This window comes from Mustelus asterias, chromosome 16, assembly GCF_964213995.1.
Source record: "Mustelus asterias chromosome 16, sMusAst1.hap1.1, whole genome shotgun sequence".
Lineage (NCBI taxonomy): Eukaryota > Metazoa > Chordata > Chondrichthyes > Carcharhiniformes > Triakidae > Mustelus > Mustelus asterias.
The window spans coordinates 77,473,146-77,500,186 of NC_135816.1; the positions used below are offsets into that span (position 1 = coordinate 77,473,146).

A 27,041-nucleotide genomic window follows, 5' to 3' on the forward strand; every position below is an offset into this window, starting at 1 on the left:
GTTCCGTGTGTCTGGATGAAGAACTGGTTGTTGAAGGTGAAGATATTGTGGTCCAGGATGAAGCGGATGAGATGTAAAATTGCATCTGGAAACTGGCAGTTGTTGGCGCTGAGCACTGAGGCCGTTGCAGCAATGCCATCGTCATGGGGGATGCTGGTGTAGAGTGCTGAGACATCCATTGTGACGAGGAGCGCTCCTGGTTCAACTGCTCCATGTGTGCCGAGTTTCTGTAGGAAGTCCGTCGTGTCGCGACAAAAGCTGGGGGTTCTTTGTACAATGGGTTTCAGGATGCCCTCGACATAGCCGGAGAGGTTCTCGCACAGGGTCCCATTGCCCGATACGATGGGACGGCCGGGTGTGTTTGCCTTGTGTATCTTCGGGAGGCAGTAGAGATCTCCAACGCGGGGAGTACGTGGGATGAGAGCACGGAGGGTGTTCTGAAGGTCCGGATCAAAGGTCTTGATCAGAGTGTTGAGTTGACGGGTGTGTTCTTTGGTCGGATCTGCAGGTAACTGTCTGTAGTGTTCCTCGTTGTTGAGTTGTCGGTACACTTCTTTGCAGTAATCCGTTCTGTTCAGTATGACGATGGCCCCTCCTTTGTCTGCTGGTTTGATGACAATGTTGCGGTTGGTCTTGAGAGCGTGGATGGCGTTACGTTGTGCTTGGGTGATGTTCGGGGCTGTCTTGTGAGTGCGGCTGATGAATTTGGTGTTGACGCACCTCCTGACGGCTTGGGCATACATGTCAAGTCGAGGGCAGCGGCCTTCCGGAGGAGTCCAATTCGACTCTTTCCTCTTCGGATGCACTGCGGATCTCTCTGTCGGCTGTTCCGGTTCATTGGCTGTCTCATTGTGTTTGTTGTTGGCCTCTTGGGGTTTGTGGAAGAACTCCCTCAGCCTCATTCGCCTGATGAATTCCTCTGTGTCTGCTGCGAGACTGATGGGGTCTATTTTGGTGGTGGGGCAAAAATTAAGCCCTCGGCTGAGAACTTCGATTTCATCTGGTTGAAGTGTGTAGTCGGACAAGTTGACAATGGACTTCCCTGCAGTGGTACTGTTTTCTACTGTGGTGGGGAGGCTTGGTTGCTGCTGGTGGTGATGCCGAGTTTCTCAAGTTTCCTGTTCTTGGTGTGCATGTAGATGGTGTAGTTCCGAGGCATGGTACATTGGGGAAACTATGCAGACGCTGCGACAACGGATGAATGAACACCGCTCGACAATAACCAGGCAAGACTGTTCTCTTCCTGTTGGGGAGCACTTCAGCGGTCACGGGCATTCGGCCTCTGATATTCGGGTAAGCGTTCTCCAAGGCGGCCTTCGCGACACACAACAGCGCAGAGTCGCTGAGCAGAAACTGATAGCCAAGTTCCGCACACACAAGGACGGCCTCAACCGGGATATTGGGTTTATGTCACACTATTTGTAACTCCCACAGTTGCGTGGACCTGCAGAGTTTCACTGGCTGTCTTGTCTGGAGACAATACACATCTTTTTAGCCTGTCTTGATGCTCTCTCCACTCCCATTGTTTTGTTTCTTAAAGACTGGATTAGTTGTAAGTATTCGCATTCCAACCATTATTCATGTAAATTGAGTCTGTGTCTTTATACGTTCTGTTTGTGAACAGAATTCCCACTCACCTGAAGAAGGGGCTTAGAGCCTCGAAAGCTTGTGTGGCTTTTGCTACCAAATAAACCTGTTGGACTTTAACCTGGTGTTGTTAAACTTCTTACAATAAAAGCTAACACACTATAGGCCTTCTTCACAGCTCTATCCACTTGAGTGGCAACCTTTAGAGATCTGTGGATATGAACCCCAAGATCTCTCTGTTCCTCCACAGTCTTCAGAACCCTACCTTTGACCCTGTAATCAACATTTAAATTAGTCCTACCAAAATGAATCACCTCACATTTATCAGGGTTAAACTCCATTTGCCATTTTTCAGCCCAGCTTTGCATCCTATCTATGTCTCTTTGCAGCCTACAACAGCGCTCCACCTCATCCACTACTCCACCAATCTTGGTGTCATCAGCAAATTTGCTGATCCACCCTTCAGCCCCCTCCTCTAAGTCATTAATAAAGATCACAAAGAGCAGAGGACCAAGCACTGATCCCTGCGGCACTCCGCTAGCAACCTGCCTCCAATCCGAAAATTTTCCATCCACCACCACCCTCTGTCTTCGATCAGACAGCCAGTTACCTATCCAATCGGCCAACTTTCCCTCTATCCCACGCCTCCTCACTTTCATCATAAGCCGACCATGGGGGACCTTATCAAACGCCTTACTAAAATCCATGTATATGACATCAACTGCCCTACCTTCATCAACACACTTAGTTACCTCCTCAAAAAATTCTATCAGATTTGTGAGGCACGACTTGCCCTTCACGAATCCATGCTGACTATCCCGGATTAATCCGCATCTTTCTAAATGGTCGTAAATCCCATCTCTAAGGACCTTTTCCATCAATTTACCAACCACCGAAGTAAGACTAACCGGTCTATAATTACCAGGGTCATTTCTATTCCCTTTCTTAAACAGAGGAACAACATTCGCCATTCTCCAGTCCTCTGGCACCATCCCCGTGGACAGCGAGGACCCAAAGATCAAAGCCAAAGGCTCTGCAATCTCATCCCTTGCCTCCCAAAGAATCCTAGGATACATTTCATCAGGCCCAGGGGACTTATCGACCTTCAGTTTATTCAAAACTGCCAGGACATCCTCCCTCCGAACATCTATTTCCTCTAGGAACATCTAGGTTCACAAGGATGTTGCCGGGACTTGAGAAGCTGAGTTACAGAGAGAGATTGAACAGGTTGGGACTTTATTCCCTGGAGCGTAGAAGATTGAGGGGAGATTTGATAGAGGTGTATAAGATTTTGATGGGTATAGATAGAGTGAATGCAAGCAGGCTTTTTCCGCTGAGGCTAGGGGAGAAAAAAACCAGAGGGCATGGGTTAAGGGTGAAAGGAGAAAAGTTTAAAGGGAATATTCATGCAGAGAGTGGTGGGAATGTGGTATGAACTGCCAGATAAAGTGGTAAATGCACTTTTAACATTTAAGAAAAACTTGGACGGGTTCATGGATGAGAGGGGTGTAGAGGGATATGGTCCAAGTGCAGGTCAGTGGGACTAGGCAGAAAATGGTTCGGCACAGACAAGAAGGGCCAAAAGGCCTGTTTCTGAGCTGCAATTTTCTATGGTTCTATGGTTCTAATGGTTGCAGGAGGCCATTTAGCTGTCATATTTCTGCTGGGTATGATATAGTTGGGATTACAGAGACATGGCTGCAGGGTGACCAGGAATGGGAAATGAACATCCAGAGATATTCAGTATTTAGGAAGGACAGACAAAAGGAAAAGCAGTGCAGTTACATTTCTGGTGAAAGGAAATTAATGTAATCATGAGGAATGATATTAGCTCCGATGATGTGGAATCAGTTTGGGTAGAGTTGAGAAACACTAAGGGGCATAAAACATTAGTGGAGGTTGTATATAGACCCCCAAACTGGCATGGTGATGTTAAGAGTGGCAGTTGGAAGAAACTGAAGGAAATCAATATCAGCAGAGAAATGTTGGGGAAATTAATGGGACTGAAGGCCGATAAATCCCCAGGGCTTGATAATCTACATCCCAGAGTATTTAAGGAAATGACCCTAGAAATAGTGGATGCATTGGTGGTCATCCTCCAAGATTCTATTGACTCTGGAATAGGAGGGTAGCTAAATTAAACCCCACTATTTAAAAAGAGTGAAAACAGGGAATTACAAACCAGTCAGCCTGATGTTGGTCATGGGGAAAATGCTAGAGTCCATTATTAAAGATTTTCTAGCAGAGCACTTGGCAAACAGTGATAGAATTGGATGGAATCAGCATGGATATGAAAGGAAAGTCATGCTTGACAAATCCACTGTAAAAATGTGGCTGACAGGAAATGTCCTATTGTTGGACCTGTTCTTGGAGAAGAGGAGATTTAATAGAGGTATTGTAAATCATAAGGAGTCTGGATAGAGTAGACAGGGAGAAATTTTGACCGTTAGCAGAAGGGTCGAATAGCAGAGGAAAGTGATTTAAGGTGATTGGCAAAAGAAACAAAGGCAACATGAAAAACTCTCTTATTCAGAGGTTAGAAGCTGCCAGAGTGCGTTTACTCTTGATTACATTGGCAAAGCGCGGCTAGTCACATTGCGAGAGGCAATCGTGATGAGCCGGTAAGACTGCCCACTCCCTGTATGTTTTCAAGAATGAGTTAGATATAGCTCTTGGGGCAAAGGGATTAAAGGATATGTGGGAGGGCGGGGGGGGAGGAATGCAGGATCAGGCTAGTTATTGACTTGGATGGTCAGCTATGATCATAATGAATGGCAGATGTAATCCATCATTTGGATGAACTCCATAGGATACACAGACATTATATTAAACCTGATACAACATGGCCAATTTCAGGTGGAGCAACTGACATTTTAAAGACTATTATTTTAAAAGGTACATTCAACCAAAATGGCTGCAAACCAGACATTGGAATATGCAACACCACCAGACCATCCAAAGAGTGAACAAAGGGGGCCATCAGTCATGGCAAAGCTATCTGACAAGAGTATGCAGAGGGGTGTCAACAGCCCTGACCAACTACAGGAAAGACAATGGAAATGTAAACGAGTTTTACCCCAGCTATATAGAATAATGCCTCCACTCCTGGGAAAACACTTAGCAGTTCCAGGAAACCACCTTGGGACACTTAGCAGCCCATCAGATACCTCCTAAAACAGTTTGAGCTCTTTGTCATTGAAATCAGTTTCATCTTGTAAGCACTTTGCATCCCATTGTTTTGAAACTGACTGATGGGAGGAGTCAGCCAATTTGATTAAGGAAACTGCCTTTTAAAAAAAATATCGAACTCTGGCCAAGAGGATACATAAGGAAGAGAGGTGGTTGACCTTTCAGCAGTTAATTTGGAAAGGAGTTCTGTGAAGTTCGGGGCAGGAGAGTTGTGAAGTCGGGAAGGAGTGAATTCAGGTGTCCAGCCAGACAACTACTTCATGGCAGAGGAAAGAACAAGGAAGGTCCAGCAGCAAGGCAAGACATCAACTATTTTCTCAACAGCAGCAAGGACCTTTTGTTTTTAAAATGATCTGAGCAGTGGTGAGTATATTCTCTCAGTCTTCAGAAATTCCCCAATTAGGTAAAGGTTGAGGAGGGGTCTAGGATTCTTCTTGTTTTTGTGTAAATTGTGTAAATCATGTAATGCTAAGAATTTACATTTGCCGTTAGAGTTTTCTTTCCATAGCAAAGTATTGTAGTGTCTGTCTTTTTTGAATGAGTTTGATTGGAGTTATTCTTGAATAAATTATTTTTAAATTAACTTTGACGAGTCTCTCTCTCTCATCGTCCATCTTGGTGAGTCACTAAAAAACCTGAACATAATTCTGGTGTACAGAACCGTAAAGGGGCTGAGCACTTCGAAACTGATCACTCAAGGGGTCCACTGGTCAGGAACAAACAGTGGTCCCTCTCTCTCTTGTGAAGCTGACCCAGTGTGGCACTTCTGGGTTGTATTTTACTACCTACAAGAAAGAGAGACACACGGTCATAGGTGGCAGCCAGGGTAACTCGTGTGGCATAAGGGTGAGCTCACTGGTCAGGAATAAACAGTGAGTCTTTCTCCCTCTCTCTTGCGAAGCTGTTCCAGTGTGATACTTCTGGGTTCATAGAAATCATAGAAACCCTACAGTGCAGAAGGAGGCCATTCGGCCCATCGAGTCTGCACCGACCACAATCCCACCCAGGCCCTACCCCCACATATTTACCCGCTAATCCCACTAACCTACGCATCACAGGACTCTAAGGGGCAATTTTTTTTTAACCTGGCCAATCAACCTAACCCGCATATCTTTGGACTGTGGAAGGAAACCGGAGCACCCGGAGGAAACCCACGCAGACACGAGGAGAATGTGCAAACTCCACACAGACAGTGGCCCAAGCTGGGAATTGAACCCAGGTCCCTGGAGCTGTGAAGCAGCAGTGCTAACCACTGTGCCACCGTGCCGCCCGTTAAAATATATTTTATTGAATTCAAATTCCACCATCTGCCGTGGCGGGATTCGAACCCGGGTCCCCAGAACATTAGCTGTGTTGTTGGATTAATAGGTCAGCGATAATACCACTAGACCATCACCTCCCCACTATGAGTTGAACATCAGCAGGAGCGAGACACCCACAGTTATCAGTGGCATCCAAGACCAGTCTGTATGGAGAGTAAAAGGACCTTTGCAAAATGGCGACCGTGGCAGGACCTCGGTGGGCTGGCATATGTGACTTACCAGAAGGAGTGAAAGAGAGATCCAAACTGGAAGAGAGGATTTCCTCTTATTTATTCAAGAAAATAAACTTAACCAAACCATGGATTTTAGTGCTTACTGAGGCTGAGCAGCCAGCAGTAGCTGCAGTTGAGTGGATAGAAAGCAAGAATCATGATGAGAACAAAGAAAAGGCAGTCTGGTTAGTTTGTTGAACTCAACTAGCAGCAAAAATGGAGAAAGGAATTGATAAGTGGGAGAGCCAGCTCAGGGAAGCAGAGAGTGATTCTGCTGCCAGAGCTCGAAATGAAGAAAGGTTTTATGAAGAGTTAACTGAAGCCAGGCAGTTTATACAACAGATAAATGAATCCAGTGGAAACACACAAGAATACCTCCAGTGCCAGGTAACAGAGGCAAAGGAGAGGGAAAGGACGTTTCAGGAGCTTCACTCCCAGGGGACCTAAATGTATAAAGAATTGGAAGGAAAATTCAAAGACATACAGGCAGCTTACAGGGTGGCCTGTAGTGAGTTGCGTGGTAGCGACCACGAACCTTGCCAGCTGAAGATTAATGCGCCAGTTCTGTCCCAGGCAAAGGGATGGATCTGCCTGATCGGGCCAGGAGAGCCTGCAGGAGTGAAAGGGCTTCAGAGAGCGAATGATAATCCAGGAGCAAGGAGAGTTCGGCCACCACCTGAGGCACCGGTAGTGTGTCCGGGCCAGCAGATGGGGTATGGAGTGTCCAGGGAAGCTCAGGGTCAGGGGGAGTCAGGAGGGCACCTTCGGTACAGAGTGTCCAGGGAAGGACAGGATCTGGGGGTGGGGGGGTTCAGGAGGATACCCTCCATTAGTAGCACGTCTGCCATATGAAGCCTCCACCATGTGAAGCACCTATCATGGCAGGGAACCGAGAGTCAGCAGCCCCAGATGGGACGCATGTGCCCAGTGAGACAGCGCAAATATGGTGCCCCAGTGGGACAGGCAGATAGGGGGCCACTGGAGAATGATATTAAAATTCCCCATGGTACACACACACTACAGGGAATGGTGACCCACATACCCAAGCTAATTAGAACAGGGACCCATCATTGCATTTCATGGAAGTTCAGCAAGCCGCAGATATAAATGATTGCAATGACACAGAAAGGATAAAACTTTTGCTAATAACACTAGATAGCCACCTTTACAAGACAGTAACCTCATGGAATGGGGGGAGATATGCAACAGTGGCTGCAACCCAAACAGCTATACTAGAGGCCATGGATCTTAACCAAGGCAGTCCGTTCCTGAGGGTAGGGGAAACGAAACAGCAGGTGGGAGAGTTCCCAGATACGTTTGCCGACCGACTTTGGACAGTGTACGAGGGAGTATGTGGTGCCCTCCTTAATAGGAATAATTTAGATGCTGAGTGAACAGCCCACTGGCTGAAAACACTTGGCCAACTGTTTGCCCAGGATTTGTGCGAGAGCCGAAAACTGGTTTGATCCTCAAGACCCTAATCTTAGAGAGGACGAAATGCTAAGAAACTGACCCTGGCATATAGGAACGGAGAGAGGTAGAAAAGCCTTCCAGAGAGAGAGCGCATGAGGTCAGGCCAGCACAACGCGGGAGGGAAGCAGGAAGCAGGAGGGCAGCCGAGTCCCCGATAGGAAAACATTGTGCTATGGGTGTGGGAAACCTGGTCACCGTAAGAGAGATTGCAGGAACCCTGTTCTCAGTGAACGACTTAATGTCTTTTATCCAGACAAAGAAAGCTGAGCCAGGTCAGGTAGCCATGGCAGCAGGTCAGGGCACACCAGTGACCATATCCCCACGACCCTTATGACTACTCCCAAAACAGCCCACTTACCTGTGCCCACTGGAGTACGACCCATGCGGACGACCCTGGGTCTGGATGGAGGTGCAGGATGTGACCGGTAATTACCTGCTGGACACAGGTGCTTCCAGCACCACAGTCCACTCGGATGACCCCGGAGCATCCCCCTATCCAACAGGGTGCCATATAGCCTTGTCGGATTCACAGGAAACGAGAAGGCTGTGTTTTTCTCTGTCCCACTCTCTATCCAAATATTAGCACTCCAGGCTCAGTGGAAATGTGTCCTAATGAGTTGAGAGCAGACAGGGAAGGGAATACTGGGTGTTGATTTTATAGTGACTCATCAGATCTTGGTAGACCTGAGAAACCACTGCCTGTGGGGTACGAAACCCACAGTTATCAGTGGCATCCGAGACCAGTCTGTGTGGAGAGTAAAAGGACCTTTACACGGAGTAGGCTTGAAGAACCGAATAGCCTACTCCTGCACTTATTTTCTGTTTCTGTGGTTCTTTGCAAGAGCAGATCATCTCATCCTCCACCTTGTCTCCATAGCAATGCGAAGTTCTGCTCTTCGCTATCCAATTCTCTTCTGAAGGCTGAGTCTGAATCTGCTCCCACCACACTCTCTGGCAGCTCTTAACCTCTGAATGAGGAAGTTTTTCTTCATCTTGTCTTTGTTTCTTTTGCCGATCACCTTAAATCAGTGTCCTCTGCTTCTCGACGCTTCTGCTAACAGGCACAATTTCTCCCTATCTACTCCATCCAGACTCCTCATGATTTTCAACACCTCTATTAAATCCCCTCTTCTCCAAGAGCAGCCCCGACAATGGGCAATTTCCTCTCAGCCACATTTTTACAATTATGGAATTTATGAGTGAGGCTTGTGAGTGGCCCTCCTTCATCTCAATGGGCAGCAAGATTGAAATCAGGCTTGTTCACTTGCCATGACCCCTAAATAAGATTAAATACATTCAATACACACTGAATATTTCGGAATGAGTTATAGAAAATGCTTCATCATTTATATATTAATATATAGTAATAGAACTCTCATCAGCTTCAAATGGAAAAAACAAAATAAATATTTGCATTTTAAATGCAGAGGGAGTGCACATCTCTCACAGTCAATTTTGTGTGCTATCAGCATGCACCTCACTTCCCGTGCCCTTGCTTTACATGCAGATCTCTTCAGTCATACAGCGAGAAAAAAACTACGCGGACAGAAATCAGCAGAATGTGGCAACCCTGTCCTTGGGCAACGGTCAATAAATGTCTCATGGGCTCAGAACCCAGATGGGCTGCATGTGGCCCACCATTGGCCTCCAAGGAAATAGGGAGTAGTGAGTTACATCAACATGTAACATGGGAGGATGTACTAGCAGTTTTGAATAAACTGAAGGTCGATAAGTCCCCTGGGCCTGATGAAATATATCCTAGGATTCTTTGGGAGGCAAGGGATGAGATTGCAGAGCCTTTGGCTTTGATCTTTGGGTCCTCACTGTCCACGGGGATGGTCACAGTAAGAAGTCTCACAACACCAGGTTAAAGTCCAACAGGTTTATTTGGTAGCAAATACCATAAGCTTTCGGAGCACTGCTCCTTCGTCAGATGGAGTGGAAATGTGCTCTCAAACAGTGCAAACAGACACAAAATCAAGTTACAGAATACTAATTAGAATGCGAATCCTACAGCCAGCCAGGTCTTAAAGGTACAGACAATGTGGGTGGAGGGAACATTAAACACAGGTTAAAGAGATGTGTATTGTCTCCAGACAGAACAGCTAGTGAGATTCTGCAAGCCCAGGAGGCAAGCTGTGAGGGTTACTGATAATGTGACATAAATCCAACATCCTGGTTTAGGCCGTCCTCATGTGTGCGGAACTTGGCTATCAGTTTCTGCTCAGCGACTCTGCGCTGTCGTGTGTCGTGAAGGCCGCCTTGGAGAACGCTTACCTGAAGATCCAAGGCTGAATGCCCGTGACTGCTGAAGTGCTCCCCCACAGGAAGAGAACAGTCTTGCCTGGTGATTGTCGAGCGGTGTTCATTCATCCGTTGTCGTAGTGCCTGCATGGTCTCCCCAATGTACCATGCCTCGGGACATCCTTTCCTGCAGCGTATCAGGTAGACAATGTTGGCCGAGTTGCAAGAGTAGGTACCATGTACCTGGTAGATGGTGTTCTCACGTGAGATGATGGCATCCGTGTCGATGATCCGGCACATCTTGCAGAGGTTGCTGTGGCAGGGTTGTGTGGTGTCGTGGTCACTGTTCTTCTGAAGGCTGGGTAGTTTGCTGCGGACAATGGTCTGTTTGAGGTTGCGTGGTTGTTTGAAGGCAAGAAGTGGGGGTGTGGGGATGGCCTTGGCGAGATGTTCGTCTTCATCAATGACATGTTGAAGGCTCCGGAGGAGATGCTGTAGCTTCTCCGCTCCGGGGAAGTACTGGACGACGAAGGGTACTCTGTCCATCGTGTTCCGTGTTTGTCTTCTGAGGAGGTCGGTGCGGTTTTTCGCTGTGGCGCGTCGGAACTGTTGATCGAGGAGTCGAGTGCCATATCCTGTTCTTATGAGGGCATCTTTCAGCGTCTGGAGGTGTCTGTTGCGATCCTCCTCATCCGTGCAGATCCTGTGTATCCGGAGGGCTTGTCCGTAGGGGATGGCTTCTTTAACGTGTTTAGGGTGGAAGCTGGAGAAGTGGAGCATCATGAGGTTGTCCGTGGGCTTGCGGTACAGTGAGGTGCTGAGGTGACCGTCCTTAATGGAGATGCGTGTGTCCAAGAATGCAACCGATTTCGGAGAATAGTCCATGGTGAGTCTGATGGTGGGATGGAACTTGTTGATGTCATATAGTTGTTTCAGTGATTGCTCACCATGACTCCAAAGGAAGAAAATATCATCGATGTATCTAGTGTATAGCATCGGTTGAAGGTCCTGTGCGGTGAAGAAGTCTTGTTCAAACCTGTGCATGAAGATGTTGGCATATTGAGGTGCGAATTTGGTCACAGGGATCAGTGCTTGGTCCTCTGCTATTTGTGATTTTTATCAATGACTTGGAGGAGGGGGCTGAAGGGTGAATCAGTAAATTTGCTGATGACACCAAGATTGGTGGAGTAGTGGATGAAGTGGAGGGCTGTTGTAGACTGCAAAGAGACATAGATAGGATGCAAAGCTGGGCTGAAAAATGGCAGATGGAGTTTAACCCTGACAAACCCTGACAGCTAAAAACGGAGGGAGCTCTGGAGGAATACAAAGAAAGTAGGAAAGAACTCAAATGAGGAATTAGAAGGGCAAAAAGGGGCCACCGCGAAATGTCCTTGGCAGACAGGATGAAGGAGAATTCCAAGGCATTTTATTCATACGTTAGGAACAAAGGGTTGTCAGGGAAAAAATCGGACCTCTCAGGGACAAAAGTGGGGAATTATGCTTAGTGCCCAAAGAAGTAGGGGAGATCCTAAATGAATACTTTGCGTCGTTATTCACAAAGGAGAGGGATGTGTTGACTGGGAGTGTCTTGGAGGGGAGTGTTGACCCGTTACTGAAAATCTCCATTACAAGGGAGGAAGTGTTAGGTTTTTTAGGGAATATAAAGACTGACAAATCCCCAGGGCCTGATGGAATCTATCCAAGGCTGCTCAGGGAGACGAGAGATGAAATCTCTGGGTCTTTGATGCAAATCTTTGTCTCGTCACTGGACACAGGTGAGGTCCCAGAGGATTGGAGGATAGCTAATGTGGTCCCGTTATTTAAGAAGGGTAGGAAGGATAACCCGGGTAATTATAGGCCGGTGACCTTGACGTCAATGGTGGGGAAGTTGTTGGAGAGGATTCTTAGAGATAGGATGTATGAGCATTTAGAAAGGAATAAACTCATTAACGATAGTCAGCATGGTTTTGTGAGAGGGAGGCCATGTCTCACTAACCTGGTGGAGTTTTTTGAAGAAGTGACCAGAATGGTTGACGAGGGAAGGGCCGTGGATGTCGTCTATATGGATTTTAGTAAAGCATTTGACAAAGTCCCTCATGGTAGGTTGGTGCAAAAGGTTGGATCTCATGGGATAAAAGGGGAGGTGGCTAGATGGGTGGAGAACTGGCTTGGTCACAGAAGACAGAGGGTGGTAGTGGAAGGGTCTTTTTCCGGCTGGATGCCTGTGACTAGTGGTGTTCCGCAGGGCTCTGTATTGGGACCTCTGCTGTTCGTGATTTATATAAACGATCTGGAAGAAGGTGTAACTGGGGTGATCAGTAAGTTTGCGGACGACACAAAAATGGCTGGACTTGCAGATAGTGAGGAACATTGTCAGAGGCTACAGAAGGATATAGATAGGCTGGAAATTTGGGCAAAGAAATGGCAGATGGAAGTCAATCTAGATAAATGCGAAGTGATGCATTTTGGTAGAGCTAACGTAGGGGGAAGCTATACGGTAAATGGCAGAACCATAAAGGGTGTAAATACGCAGAGGGACCTGGGTGTGCAAGTCCACAGATCCTTGAAGGTGACGTCACAGGTGGAGAAGGTGGTGAAGAAGGCATGTGGCATGGTTGCCTTTATAGGACGGGGCATAGAGTATAAAAGTTGGGGTCTGATGTTGCAGTTGTATAGAACGTTGGTTCGGCTGCATTTGGAATACTGCGCCCAGTTCTGATCGCCACACTACCAGAAGGACGTGGAGGCTTTAGAGAGAGTGCAGAGGAGGTTTACCAGGATGTTGCCTGGTATGGAAGGGCTTAGTTATGAGGAGAGATTGGGTAAACTGGGGTTGTTCTCACTGGAAAGACGGAGGATGAGGGGTGACCAAATAGAGGTGTACAAAATTATGAAAGGCATAGATAGGGTGAACGGTGGGAAGCTTTTTCCCAGGTCGGTGGTGACGTTCACGAGAGGTCATAGGTTCAAGGTGAGGTTTAACACGGATATCAGAAGGACGTATTTTACACAGAGGGTGGTGGGGGCCTGGAATGCGCTGCCGGGCAAAGTGGTGGAGGCGGACACACTGGGAACGTATAAGACTTATCGAAATAGCCACATGAACGGAGTGGGAATGGAGGGATACAAAAGAATGGTCTAGTTTGGACCAGGGAGTGGCGCGAGCTTGGAGGGCCGAAGGGCCTGTTCCTGTGCTGTATTGTTCTTTGTTTTAAATGTGAGGTGATTCATTTTGGTAGGACAAATTTAAATGTGGATTACAGGGTCAAAGGTAGAGATCTGAAGACTGTGGAGGAACAGAGAGTTCTTGGGGCCCATATCCACAGATCTCTGAAGGTTGCCACTCAAGTGGATAGAGCTGTGAAGAAGGCCTATAGTGTGTTAGCTTTTATTAACAGTGGGTTGGAGTTCAAGAGCCGTGGGGTTATGCTGCAACTGTACAGGACCTTGGTGAGACCACATTTGGAATATTGCGTGCAGTTCTGGTCACCTCACTATAAGAAGGATGTGGAGACACGAGAAAGAGTGCAAAGGAGATTTACCAGGATGCTGCCTGGTTTGGAGGGTAGGTCTTATGAGGAAAGGTTGAGGGAGCTAGGGCTGTTCTCTCTGGAACGGAGGAGGTTGAGGGGAGACTTAACAGAGGTTTATAAAATGATGATAGAGGATAGATAGAGTGAACGTTCAAAGACTATTTCCTCGGGTGGATGGAGCTATTACAAGGGGGCATAACTATAGGGTTCATGGTGGGAGATATAGGAAGGATGTCCGAGGTAGGTTCTTTACTCAGAGAGTGGTTGGGGTGTGGAATGGACTGCCTGCAGTGATAGTGGAGTCAGACACTTTAGGAACATTTAAGCGGTTATTGGATAGGCACATGGAGCACACCAGGATGATAGGGAGTGGGATAGCTTCATCTTGGTTTCAGATAAAGCTCGGCACAACATCGTGGGCCGAAGGGCCTGTTCTGTGCTGTACTGTTCTATGTTCAACATGCTGTCCTTTGAAATGGGAACAAAGGTTTAAATTTATTCGAAGTGATGAGTTATTTCCTGTCACTCTGACTTTACATTCATTTGGGCTCTTTCAACTTTCAACAGGGAGGCAGAGGTGCAGTGTATTGTCATGAAACTAGTAATCCAGAGACCCAGGGTACTGCTCTGGGGACCCGGGTTCGAATCCCACCACGGCAGACAGTGAAATTTGAATTCAATAAAAAATCTGGAATTAAAAGTCTAATGGTGACCATGAAACTATTGTTGATTGTCGTAAAAGACCACCTGGTTCACAAATGTCCTTCAGGGACAAAGATCTGCCACCCTTACCTGGTCTGGCCTGAGGAACGATACATTAAAAACCAAAGCCCCATCTGGCCTCTTTGGTGGATGTAAAAGATCCCCCAATCTTATTTTTCAGAAGAGCAGGAGAGTTCTCCCTGGTGCTGACCAATATTTATCCCTAAACTAGCATCGCTAAAACAGAGATCTGGCTATCAACATGCAGTTGTTTGTGGGATCTTCCTACACTGCAACAGTGATGACATTCCTTCATTGGATAGAAAGACTTTCTGATTGAGTTTGTGATTCACAAGCATTGTTGGGGCAGAGCTACAGAGGTTTTACTGATGGGGCCTGTGATTGGCCTTGCAAAGCAGGTAATGGCCAATCACAACCCATTTTACATCCTGCACGATTTTTCTTTTCCACTGACATCAATGCAGTCTCAAGGAGAAGGTGTTCCAGTCCCTGTGTTTATCAGCCATCATTTTTACTACCATAAAGATTCATGAATGGGCTCAATTGATTATGCAATAATAGCATAAACATACTCTGTTCATTCATAATACCGTGGATAATACACCCTCTGTGCCCGCATGCAGCAAGGACAGAACAACATTCAGGCTTGGGCTGATAAATGACAACAATCGTGCCACACAAGAAAGAAAGGCTTGCATTTGTGTTTTTCATGACCACAGGATGTTCAAAAGTGCTTCATAGGCAATTAAATCTTTTTTGAAGTCGTCACTGTTGGAATGTCGGAAGCACCAAGCAATGACCATCTGCAACAAGAGAGAATCTCCCCTTGACATTCAATGACATTACCATTGCTGAGTTCCCTAATATTAACATCCTGGGGGTTACCAATGACCAGAAACTGAACTAGAGCAGCCATATAAATAGATTTGAGAGGAAATACCTAGCAATAACACTTACCCATTGAAGGGGAGTCTCTTTCGCTGTGTGGCAAGGCTGATTGGTCTAAAGCTGGTTTCCTACTCCTGTCAACGATGGGAGCTGCAAGGAAACAGTTAACATTATTTATAAACCTTTGAAGCACAAAGATACTTAAATGCTGAGTGTGGACACCAATAAAGCACTACTCATTGGACCAGGAGGGTGATATAACACAGAGAACAAGCTAAATAATTCGAACTCAATTTCTCTTTAGACAGGCTTCGCAATCACTCTGAGAGCAGGAAGTGTGCACAGGATAATAAGAACGGGTGATCTAAAGGAAGCAATTGAAAGGAGCAAAGAGTACGCAGAGAGATGTTTCCCCTTCTGGACAATCAGAACACGGGCATCACCTTCATTTAAGAGCCAGCCTGTTCAGGGCTGATGTCAGGAAACACTTTTCAATACAAACGGCAGCAGAAATCTGGAACTCTCCCCCCCCAAACACTGTTAAGACTGGGTTATAATTCAAAACTTGATAAGTGAGATTTATCGGTTTTGTTAGAGTATGAAAGATTATAGAAACAAGGTGAGTAAATGAAGCTATGATACAGATTAACCACAATCTAATTGAATTTGAACTTGCTCGAGAGGTTGAACAGCCTCACCCTGTTCTTCGGATCATTCCGAGGTTCCAATGTGATTTTTATAAGTGTGCGTAAATGTACAGGAGGTGATGGAGTGAAGGTTCAACAAATTAGCCCCGGCGATGCGGGGGTCACCCTTTGATGAGAGGCTGAGGAAATCGGACTGGAACGGGTGCTGGCAGCTAGGAAAGATAATTCTGTTCCTGACATAAATTTTTACAAGGGCGGTGGGGGGGATGCGGGTTTACAAACTCACCTGTATTCCTGCTGAGGGCAATTAAGATAGTTAAGGGCTGCTCATCTCCCTCAAGTTTTATGGAATTTGTTGGAGCCTGCCTGTCTCAAATCAGCTCAAGGCAGGTGTAGACAGAGTCAGGGGTGAGATATGAGAGGGGCAAAAAGGCTTGTGAAGGTTAATGTTGAACACTGATGGAAGGGCTTTATCCCCTTGAACTAAAACTTAGCAGCCATCACTGGTCAGGGGAGCAGTGAGAATTAAGAAGTTTGCTCGTTCAGGGGTCATCACATGGGCATTGGAGCTGTGGCACAGTGGTTTGGACTTAGCTGAGCACCATGAGCACTATAAGAAGGATGTGGAAGCGCTGGAAAGAGTGCAGAGGAGATTTACCAGGATGCTGCCTGGTTTGGAGGGTAGGTCTTATGAGGAAAGGTTGAGGGAGCTAGGGCTGTTCTCTCTGGAGCGGAGGAGGCTGAGGGGAGACTTAGAAATCATAGAAACCCTACAGTGCAGAAAGAGGCCATTCGGCCCATCGAGTCTGCACTGACCACAATCCCACCCAGGCCCTATCCCCACATACCTACATATTTACCCGCTAATCCCTCTAACCTATGCATCCCGGGACACTAAGGGGCAATTTATCATGGCCAATCAACCTAGCCCGCACATCTTTGGACTGTGGGAGGAAACCGGAGCACCCGGAGGAAACCCACGCAGACACGAGGAGAATGTGCAAACTCCACACAGTCAGTGACCCAAGCCGGGAATCGAACCCAGGTCCCTGGAGCTGTGAAGCAGCAGTGCTAACCACTGTGGCACCGTGCCGCCCTTAATAGAGGTTTATAAAATGATGAAGGGGATAGATAGAGTGAACGTTCAAAGACTATTTCCTCGGGTGGATGGAGCTATTACAAGGGGGCATAACTATAGGGTTCGTGGTGGAAGATATAGGAAGGATATCAGAGGTAGGTTCTTTACGCAGAGAGTGGTTGGGGTGTGGAATGGACTGCCTGCAGTGATAGTGGAGTCAGACACTTTAGGAACATTTAAGCGGTTATTGGATAGGCACATGGAGCACACCAGGATGATAGGGAGTGGGATAGCTTGATCTTGGTTTCAGATAAAGCTCGGCACAACATCGTGGGCTGAAGGGCCTGTTCTGTGCTGTACTGTTCTATGTTCTATGAAGGATGCAGCCAGAAATGGTGCGGCACCTTCAAAAATCAAGGCCATTGGAGTTGAGGAACAGCAGCCTGCAAAGAGTGGGCAGTACAGTGAGCATCAGGAGGCCAGAGGAGAGGGACAAGTGATACAAAGGACAAGGAGACACCACGCTGACCACAGGATCTATAAGTAGAGGTGAAGATATGATGGAGAACCAGTGCGGAAGGCGAGTGCAACTCTTCAGGCAGATGGTCGCAGATATCTGTGCCCTGGATTTTCACAGTAACTTCATTGCAATGTTAATGTAAGCCTGCTTGTGACTAATAAATAAACTTTACCTTTTTCATCTGTGCAGACTTCCACAGCATTTCACAGTGACTTCACACCGGTAATCACCGAGGTGACAATTGCCCTCTTCACCAAGGTTGGACATCACATCAAATTCAGAACTGAATGGGCATTACAGGCTTACAGGACACTGGATCCATGGCATGGACTATTAGGTTATGCCCTGCAATACTCTACAGTAGGATATTTTTCAAACCAGCACAAAAGATCACAGAAACTCAAGTTGTGCTGGATGTAATTCGTGCTTCAAATTCCACTTCTCTTCTCTGCTGAGATCAGACAAATTATGCCAAAAAACAGTGTAACTGGACTGAATAGAAAGCATGACTAGAAAACAGTGTAAGGGTTTTATTGTTAAATCTGAGATCAGTTAAAACAAACTGAATGCATAAACATGGGGAATCCCCGATTAGTTCCAAAGTACCTCTGTAACCAAGTGCTGAGAAGCCTCGATCTTTGCTGTGACCTGGATCCTCATTGACTGACAGATTGGAGAACATGTTTGACTGGAAAAGAGTTAAGGTAGAGTGACTACTTGTTCCTCATCCATCAGCACCAAATTTAACATGGATATTTCAGTCATAGAATAATGATGGTACAGAAGGAGGACATTTGAACACAGACTGCGTGTGAGATTGATGGATTTTTGAGCTTAGCCAGTTCAAATTCCAGAGGAATGAAACATTTTCCATTTCCTAACTCTAACATTACAATCATAAGGGTCAATTTTCACTGAGAGTCATCTGACAGCTGGCTCTGTTGTTAAGCAGGGAGGGACAAAGAGCATTAGAGCAATAGTAAGGGGACTCTATAGTGAGGGGTGCAGATAGGCGCTTCTGTGGATGTGAAAGAGACTCTAGGATGGTATGTTGCCTCCCTGGTGCCAGGGTCCAGGATGCTTGGTAAGATACTTGGTAGTGTGGATGAGCAGAGAGATCTCGGTGTCCATGTGCATAGATCCCTGAAAGTTGGCACCCAGGTTGATAGGGTTGTTAAGAAGGCATACGGTGTGTTAGCTTTAATTGGTAGAGGGATTGAGTTTCGGAGCCATGAGGTCATGTTGCACCTGTACAAAACTCTGGTGCGGCCGCACTTGGAGTATTGCGTACAGTTCTGGTCGCTACATTATAGGATGTGGAAGCATTGGAAAGGGTGCAGAGGAGATTTACCAGGATGTTGCCTGGTATGGTGGGAAGGTCTTATGAGGAAAGGATGAGGGACTTGAGGCTGTTTTCGTTAGAGAGAAGAAGGTTAAGAGGTGGCTTAATAGAGGCATATAAGATGATCAGAGGATTGGATAGGGTGGACAGTGAGAGCCTTTTTCCTCGGATGGTGGTGGCTAGCACGAGGGGACATAACTTTAAATTGAGGGGTGATAGATATAGGACAGGTGTCAGAGGTAGGTTCTTTACTCAGAGTAGTAAGGGCGTGGAATGCCCTGCCTGCAACAGTAGGGGACTCGCCAACATTAAGGGCATTTAAATGGTCATTGGATAAACATATGGATGATATTGGAATAGTGTAGGTTAGATGGGCTTTAGGTTGGTTTCATAGGTTGGTGCAACATCGAGGGCCGAAGGGCCTGTACTGCGCTGTAATGTTCTATCTGTTCTATGTCTCTAAGTGGGCAGAAAGCATTTTGAAGGGAGAGGGTGAACAGCCAGAGGTCGTGGTACATATTGGTACTAATGACATAGGCAGGAAGAGTGATGAGGTCCTGCAGCAGCAGTTTAGGGAATTAGGTAGAAAGTTAAAAAGCAGGACCTCTAGGGATGTAATCTCAGGATTACTCCCTGTGCCACGTGCCAGTGAGGCTCGGAAAAGGAAGGTAGTGAAGCTCAACACATGGCTAAACAGCTGGTGTAGGAGGGAGGGTTTCAGATATCTGGACCATTGGGGTCTCTTCAGGGGCAGGTGAGACCTGTACAAGAAGGATGGGTTGCATCTAAACTGGAAAGGCATAAATATTCTGGCTGGGAGGTTTGCTAGTGTCACACGGAGGATTTATACTAGTTTGGCAGGGGGGTGGGAACCAAAGCAAAGGTGAATTAGCTGAAGAAGAGCCAGAGAGTAGGGCCAGTAAGACTCAGAGAAAGAGCAGGCAGAGTGGGATTGCTAATCAAAGAGGGTCCGGTGAACTGAAATGCATTTGTTTCAATGCGAGAAGTGTAACAGGTAAAGCAGATGAACTTAGAGCTTGGATTAGTACTTGGAACTATGATATTGTTGCCATTACAGAGACTTGGTTAAGGGAAGGACAGGATTGACAGCTTAACATTCCAGGATACAGATGTTTCAGGCGGGATAGAGGAGGATGTAAAAGGGGTGGGGGAGTTGCACTACTGGTTAAGGAGAATATCACAGCTGTACTGCGGGTGGATATCTCGGAGCGCTCATACAGTGAGGCACTATGGGTAGAGCTCAGGATAGGAAGGGTGTAGTCACAATGTTGGGGGTTTACTATAGGCCGCCCAACTGCCAGCGGGAGATAGAGGAACAGATATGTAGGCAGATTTTGTCAAGGTGCAAAAGTAACAGGGTTGTTGTGGTGGGAGATTTTAACTTCCCCTACATTGACTGGGATTCACTTCGTGCTCGGGGTGTGGAAGGGGCAGAGTTTGTAAGGAGCATCCAGGAGGGCTTCTCGAAGCAGTATGTAGATAGTCCAACTAGGGAAGTGGCCATACTGGACCTGGTATTGGGGAATGAGCCTGGCCAGGTAGTCGACGTTTCAGTAGGGGAGCAGTTCAGGAAGAGTGACCACAATTCAGTAAACTTTAAGGTACTGATAGATAAAGAAAAGTGTAGTCCTCAAGTTAAGGTGCTAAACTGGGGGAAGGCTAATTACAACAATGTTAGGCAGGAACTGAAGAATGTAGATTGGGGGCAGATGTTTGAGGGCAAATCAACACCTGGCATGTGGGAGGCTTTCAAGTGTAAGTTGATAGGGATTCAGGACCAGCACATTCCTGTAAGGATGAAGGATATTGTGAGCCTAGTCAAAGAGCATTTGTCAAGGCTAGGAGGCTAGAAACACACAAAGCAAGTGTGAAGTACAAGGGAAGTAGAAAGAAACTTAAGCAAGGAGTAAGGAGGGCTAAAAGGGGTCACAGAAAAACATTGGCCAGCAGGATTAAGGAAGATCCCAAGGCTTTTTATACATATATAAAGAGCACGAGGTTAGCTAGGGAGAGGGTTAGCCCACTCAAGGAGAGGGGAGGAAATCTATGCGAGGAGCCAGAGGAAATGGGTGCGGTATTAAATGAGTACTTTGCATCAGTATTCACCAAAGAGAAGGACTTGGTGGATGATGAATCTGGGAAAGGATGTGTAGATAGTTTGAGTCATGTTGAGATCAAAAAGGAGGAGATATTGGGGTTCTTGAGAAATATTAAGATAGACAAGTCCCCAGGGCCTGATGGGATATACCCCAGAATACTGAGAGAGGCAAGGGAGGAAATTGCTGGGGCCTTGAGAGAAATCTTTGTATCCTCACTGGCTACTGGGGAGGTCCCAGAGGATTGAAGAATAGCCAATGTTGTTCCTTTGTTTAAGAAGGATGACAAGAATAATCCAGGTAATTACAGTCTGGTGAGCCTTACATCAGTGGTAGGGAAATTATTGGAAAGGGTTCTTCGAAACAGGATTTACTCCCACTTGGAAATAAGTGGACGTATTAGCGAGAGGCAACATGGTTTTGTGAAGGGGAGGTCATGTCTCACGAACTTGATCGGGTTTTTCGAGGAAGTGATGAAGATGGTTGATGAAGAAAGGGCAGTGGATGTTGTCTACATGGACTTCAGTAAGGCCTTTGACAAGGTCCCTCATGGCAGACTGATGCAGAAGGTGAAGTCGCATGGGATCAGAGGTGAGCTGGCAAGGTGGATACAGAACTGGCTCAGTCATCTCCACATCATGTCAGTCATAGAAGACAGAGCGTAGCAGTGGAAGGGTGTGTTTCTGAATGGAGGGCTGCGACAAGTGACGTTCCTCAGGGATCAGTGCTGGGACCTTTGCTGTTTGTAATATATATAAATGATTTGGAGGAAAATGTAACTGGTTTGATTAGTAAGTTTGTGGATGACACAAAGGTTGGTGGTTTTGCAGATAGCAATGATGACCATCAGAGGATACAGCAGAATATAGATCAGTTGGAGGCTTGGGCGGAGAGATGGTGGGTGGAGTTTAATCCGGACAAATGTGAGGTAATGCATTTTGGAAGGTCTAATAAAGATAGGAAATATACAGTAAATGGCAGAACCCTTCAAAGTATTGATAGGCAGAGGGATCTGGGTGTACAGGTACACTGGTCACTGAAAGTGGCAACGCAAGTGGAGAAGGTAGTCAAGAAGGCATACAGCATGCTTGCCTTCATCGGCCGGGGCATTGAGTTAAAAAATTGGCAAGTCATGTTGCAGCTTTATAGAACCTTAGTTAGGCCGCACTTGAAATATAGTGTTCAATTCTGGTCACCACACTACCAGAAGGATGTGGAGGCTTTGGAGAGGGTACAGAAAAGATTTATCAGGATGTTGCCTGGCATGGAGGGCATTAGCTATGAGGAGAGGTTGAAGAAACTTGGTTTGTTCTCACTGGAATGACGGATGTTGAGGGGCGACCTGATAGAAGTCTACAAGATTATGAGGGACATGGACAGAGTGGATAGTCAGAAGCTTTTTCCCAGGGTGGAAGAGTCAATTACTGTGGGCATATGTTTAAGGTGCAAGGGGCAAGGTTTAAAGGCAAAGTACGAGGCAGGTGGCACAGAGGGTGGTGGGTGCCTGGAACTCGCTGCCAGGGGAGCTAGTGGAAGCAGATACGATAGTGAGTTTTAAGGGGCTTCTGGACAAATACATCAATGGGATGGGAATAGAGGGACATGGTTCCCGGAAGGGTAGGGGGTTTTAATTCAGTCAGGCAGCATGGTCGGTGCAGGCTTGGAGGGCTGAAGGGCCTGTTCCTGTGCTGAAATTTTCTTTGTTCTTTGTTGACATTGATGGGGCTTGAGGTCAGAAGCTTTACTGTCTATTACTACTGACGATGGAGCCAGCACCATCTTGAGAGGTGAAAATCATTGTTTGTCCAAAGCAGCTCACTTATTTGGGAGATAGGCCTTTTAAATATGGAAATCAGGGTCCTGTGAAGTAACTACGACCCAGTTCAGGTCACATCTGGTAGGGGGCGACAGAGTGCACACTTCACCCAGTTTCACAGACAATGGGAAAGGAGAGACCGACTAGCTCATCTGGTTAATGTTAATGTGGCCTCACAGGAAAGGTGGGGCCCTTGCAGGGGTTGAGGGTGAGGGGAGGGGATATGGGGGTGGTTGCCTCGGCAGTTGAATGGGCGCTCAACTAATGCACACCGTTTGCTGGCAGCAGGATTCTCTGGTCCTGCCGCTGTCAATGGCACTTCCGTCTGAAGCCACCCCACACCATCAGGAAACCCACGGAAAGGGTGCGCTGCTGTGGCATGAACGGCCAGAGAATTCGGCCATGACACCCCATCCACCATCTTAAGTGCTGATGTTCTTCGGACCCCAGTGTCAGTGATATCAACATCACCCCAATCTGCCCACAATCTGTGAGGAGGGATTGATGGCAGTGGCAACAACTCTATTTTAAAGGGATATTTAGCTGCTGTGAGATAAAGCTCCAGGACAGAGAAAAAGTTGAACCTTATTTGGCTCATGACTCCCTACTCTCACAGTAGAATTGAAAAAGAATCTGAGTAGATTGATGATCTAGATGAAGGAACTGAGAGCATTGTGGCTAAGTTTGCAGATGATACAGGCAGAGGTAGGCAGAGGGACAGGTAGTATTGAAGAGCGGGGAGGCTGCTGAAGGACTTGGATAGGTTAGAAGAGTGGGCAAAGAAGTGGCAGATGGAATACACATGGGGAAGTGTGAGGTTATGCACTTTGTTCGGAAGAATAGAGGCTTAGACTATGTTCTAAATGGGGAGAGAATTCAGAAATTGGAAGCGCAAAGGGACTCAGGAGTCTTAGTTTAAGATTCTCTTAAGATTAATTTGCAGGTTGATTTAGTGGTTCGGAAAGCAAGTGCAATGTCAGCATTCATTTCAAGAGGATTAGAATACAAAAGCAGGAATGTACTGCTGAGGCTTTTTAAGGCTCTGGTGAGACCACAATTAGAATACTGTGAGCAATTCTGGGCCCTGTATCTAAGGAAGGATGTGCTGGTCTTGGAGAGGGCCCAGAGGAGGTTCTTGAGAATGATCCCGGGAATGAAAAGCTTGATGTATGAGGAACGTCTGAAGACTCTGGGTCTGTACTTGATGGAATATAGAAGGATGAGGGGGATCTCATTGAAATTTACAGAATAACGAAAGGCCTGGATAGAGTGGATGTGGGGAAGGTGTTTCCATTAGTAGGAGAGACTAGGACCTGAGGGCACAGCCTCAGAGTAAAGGGAAGACCCTTTAGAACTGAGATGAGGAAGAGTTTCTTCAGCCAGAGGGTGGTGAATCTATGAAATTCATTGCTACAGTAGGTTGTGGAGGCCAGGTCATTGAGTGCATTTAAGACAGAGATTGATTGGTAAATGGATCAAAGGTTACAGGGAAAAGGCAGGAGAATGGGGTTGAGAAACCCATCAGCCATGATTGAACGGCGGAGCAGACTTGATGGGCTGAATGGCCTAATTCTACTCCTCATATCTTATGATCTTATAGATGGCTCATTCTGGATATTTCCATGTCCCACCCTGTGCTTTCACAGTGTGCAGTCACTCAAAGAATAGGGAGTAAAGATGAGTTAATGAGGCACTCAACCTTTCTGCCAATAGACACTTACAATATTGCCCTTATTTCCAGTTGGTACAATTGGCACTGACCCAGGACGCTGAGGGGGGATGGGTGGGTGGTTAGCTGATTTTAATGTTGATCGTTTATCTAAGAGAAAATAAGAAAATGTGATTAGCGAATTTGAGATAATTTCACAGCTGTAAATTAGTTCTAATATATGGAGTTAATGTGTGCTAATCTGTTGTTGAAACCCTCATTCCTGTCTTCATTATCTCTAAAATCACTGCCAGCTGCAGCTGCAAACCCTTAGGAGGAAATTTCACACTTCTGCTGGTAACAAGGGACAACCTACTGTTGGAAGTGGTTACCTACATCCTCCTCACTGACTTCCCACATTGCACCCTCTGTTAATACAGCTCATCAAATCTCTGCTTCCCACTGCCAAATTCATATCCAGCTCTGTTCACCCTTCACCTCTGTCTTAATTGGCCCACATCACCGCTCCAAAAAACTCCTCACTTTTAAAATTCTCATTCTTGTATTTGTCTCTTCCATAATTTCTCTTTTAGAGGTTTACAGCATGGAAACAGGCCCTTCAGCCCATCTTGTCCATGCCACCCTTTTTTTTAAACCCCTCAGCTAGTCCCAATTGCCCAATTTGGCCCATATCCCTCTATACCCATTTTACCCATGTAACTGTTTAAATGCTTTTTAAAAGACAAAATTGTACCCGCCTCTACTACTACCTCTGGCAGCTTGTTCCAGACACTCACCACCCTCTGTGTGAAAACATTGCCCCTCTGGACCCTTTTGTATCTCTCCCCTCTCACCTTAAACCTATGCCCTCTAGTTGTAGACTCCCCTACCTTTGGGAAAAGATATTGACTATCTAGCCGATCTATGCCTCTCATTATTTTACAGACCTCTATAAGATCACCCTTCAGTCTTCTGCACTCTCGAGAAAAACGTCCCAGTCTATCCAGCCTCCCCTTATAATTCAAACCATCAAGTCCCGGTAGCATCCTGGTAAATCTCTTCTGCACTCTTTCTAGTTTAGTAATATCCTTTTCTATAATAGGGTGGCCAGAACTGTACACAGTATTCCAAGTGTGGCCTTACCAACGTCTTGTACAACTTCAACAAGATGTCCCAACTTCTGTATTTAATGTTCTGACCAATGAAACCAAGCATGCTGAATGCCTTCATCGCCACTCTGTCCACTGTGACTCCACTTTCAAGGTGCAACGACCATGTACCCCGAGATCTCTTTGTTCTGTAATTCTCCCCAACGCCCTACCATTAACTGAGTAAGTCCTGCCCTGGTTCAATCTACCAAAATTCATCACCTCACATTTATCTAAATTAAACTCCATCTGCCATTTGTCAGCCCACTAGCCCAATTGATCAAGATCCCCTTTCAATCCGAGATAACCTTCTTCACTGTCCACTATGCTTGGTATCATGGTGTCATCTGCAAACTTACTAACCATGCCTCCTATATTCTCATCCAAATCATTAATATACATGACAAATAACAGTGGACCCAGCACCAACCCCTGAGGCACACCACTAGTCACAGGTCTCCAGTTTGAAAAACAACCCTCTACAACCACCTTCTGGCTTCTGTCATCAAGCCAATTTTGTATTCATTTAGCTACCTCACCCTGGATCCCATGAGAATTAACCTTATGCAACAACCTACCATGCGGTACCTTGTCAAAGGCCTTGTTAAAGTCCATGTAGACAACATCAACTGCACTGCCCTCATCTACCTTCTTGGTTACCCCTTCAAAAAACTCAATCAAATTTGTGAGACACAATTTTCCATTCACAAAGCCATGCTGACTGTCCCTAATCAGTCCTTGCGTCTCTAAATGCCTGTAAATCCTGCCTCTCAAAATACCTTCCAACAACTTACCCACCACAGATGCGAGGCTCACCGGCCTTAGTTCCCAGGCTTTTCCCTGCAGCCCTTTTTGAACAAAAGCACAACATTCGCCACCCTCCAATCTTCAGGCACCTCACCTGTGACTATTGATGATTCAAATATCTCTGCTAGGGGACCCGCAATTTCCTCCCTAGCCTCCCACAATATCCTGGAACACATCTCATCAGGTCCCAGGGATTTATCTACCTTGATGCACTTTAAGATTTCCAGCACCTCCTTCTCTGTAATATGTACACTCCTCAAGACATCACTATTTATTTCCCCAAGTTCCCTAACATCCATGCTTTTCTCAACAGTAGATACTGATGAAAAATATTCATTTAGGATATTTTAGTGATTCATTGTTAAATTTTGTTTGGTGACATTTCGTGAAGATGTTTGTGATGTTTTACTACACTAAAGATGCCATATAAATGCTCGCTGCTATTTCTTGTAACCATTTCCAGAATAGAATTCTCCATAGTGTTATCATCAATATTTCAATAACTTCTTTAGATTGGCTAAGAGGGAGTTGAAGAGCGAGCTTAGAAGGGCTAAAAGGGGACATGAGAAGACTTTGGCGGATAGGGTTAAAGAGAATCCTAAGGCGTTCTATAGGTATGTCAAGAACAGAAGGTTGGTTAGGGCAAGTTTAGGGCCAGTTATAGATGGCAGAGGGAAGTTATGTGTGGAACCGGAGGAGATTGGTGAAGCATTGAACCAATATTTCTCTTCGGTGTTCACGCAAGGG

The 27,041-nt window shown here is 46.2% G+C and overlaps 1 protein-coding gene across 1 annotated transcript in view; it reads right to left on the minus strand.

Annotated features, from left to right (window-relative positions):
* lcp2a (lymphocyte cytosolic protein 2a) overlaps positions 1–27,041 on the minus strand; it is a 221,733-nt gene that overhangs the window by 55,606 nt on the left and 139,086 nt on the right. Inside the window, exons 8-10 of the mRNA XM_078231304.1 lie at positions 24,413–24,510; positions 18,023–18,104; positions 15,241–15,321 (exon numbers count right to left, since the gene is read on the minus strand). Of these exons, the coding sequence (XP_078087430.1) occupies positions 15,241–15,321; positions 18,023–18,104; positions 24,413–24,510 (261 nt within the window). The remainder of the gene's footprint in view (positions 1–15,240; positions 15,322–18,022; positions 18,105–24,412; positions 24,511–27,041) is intronic.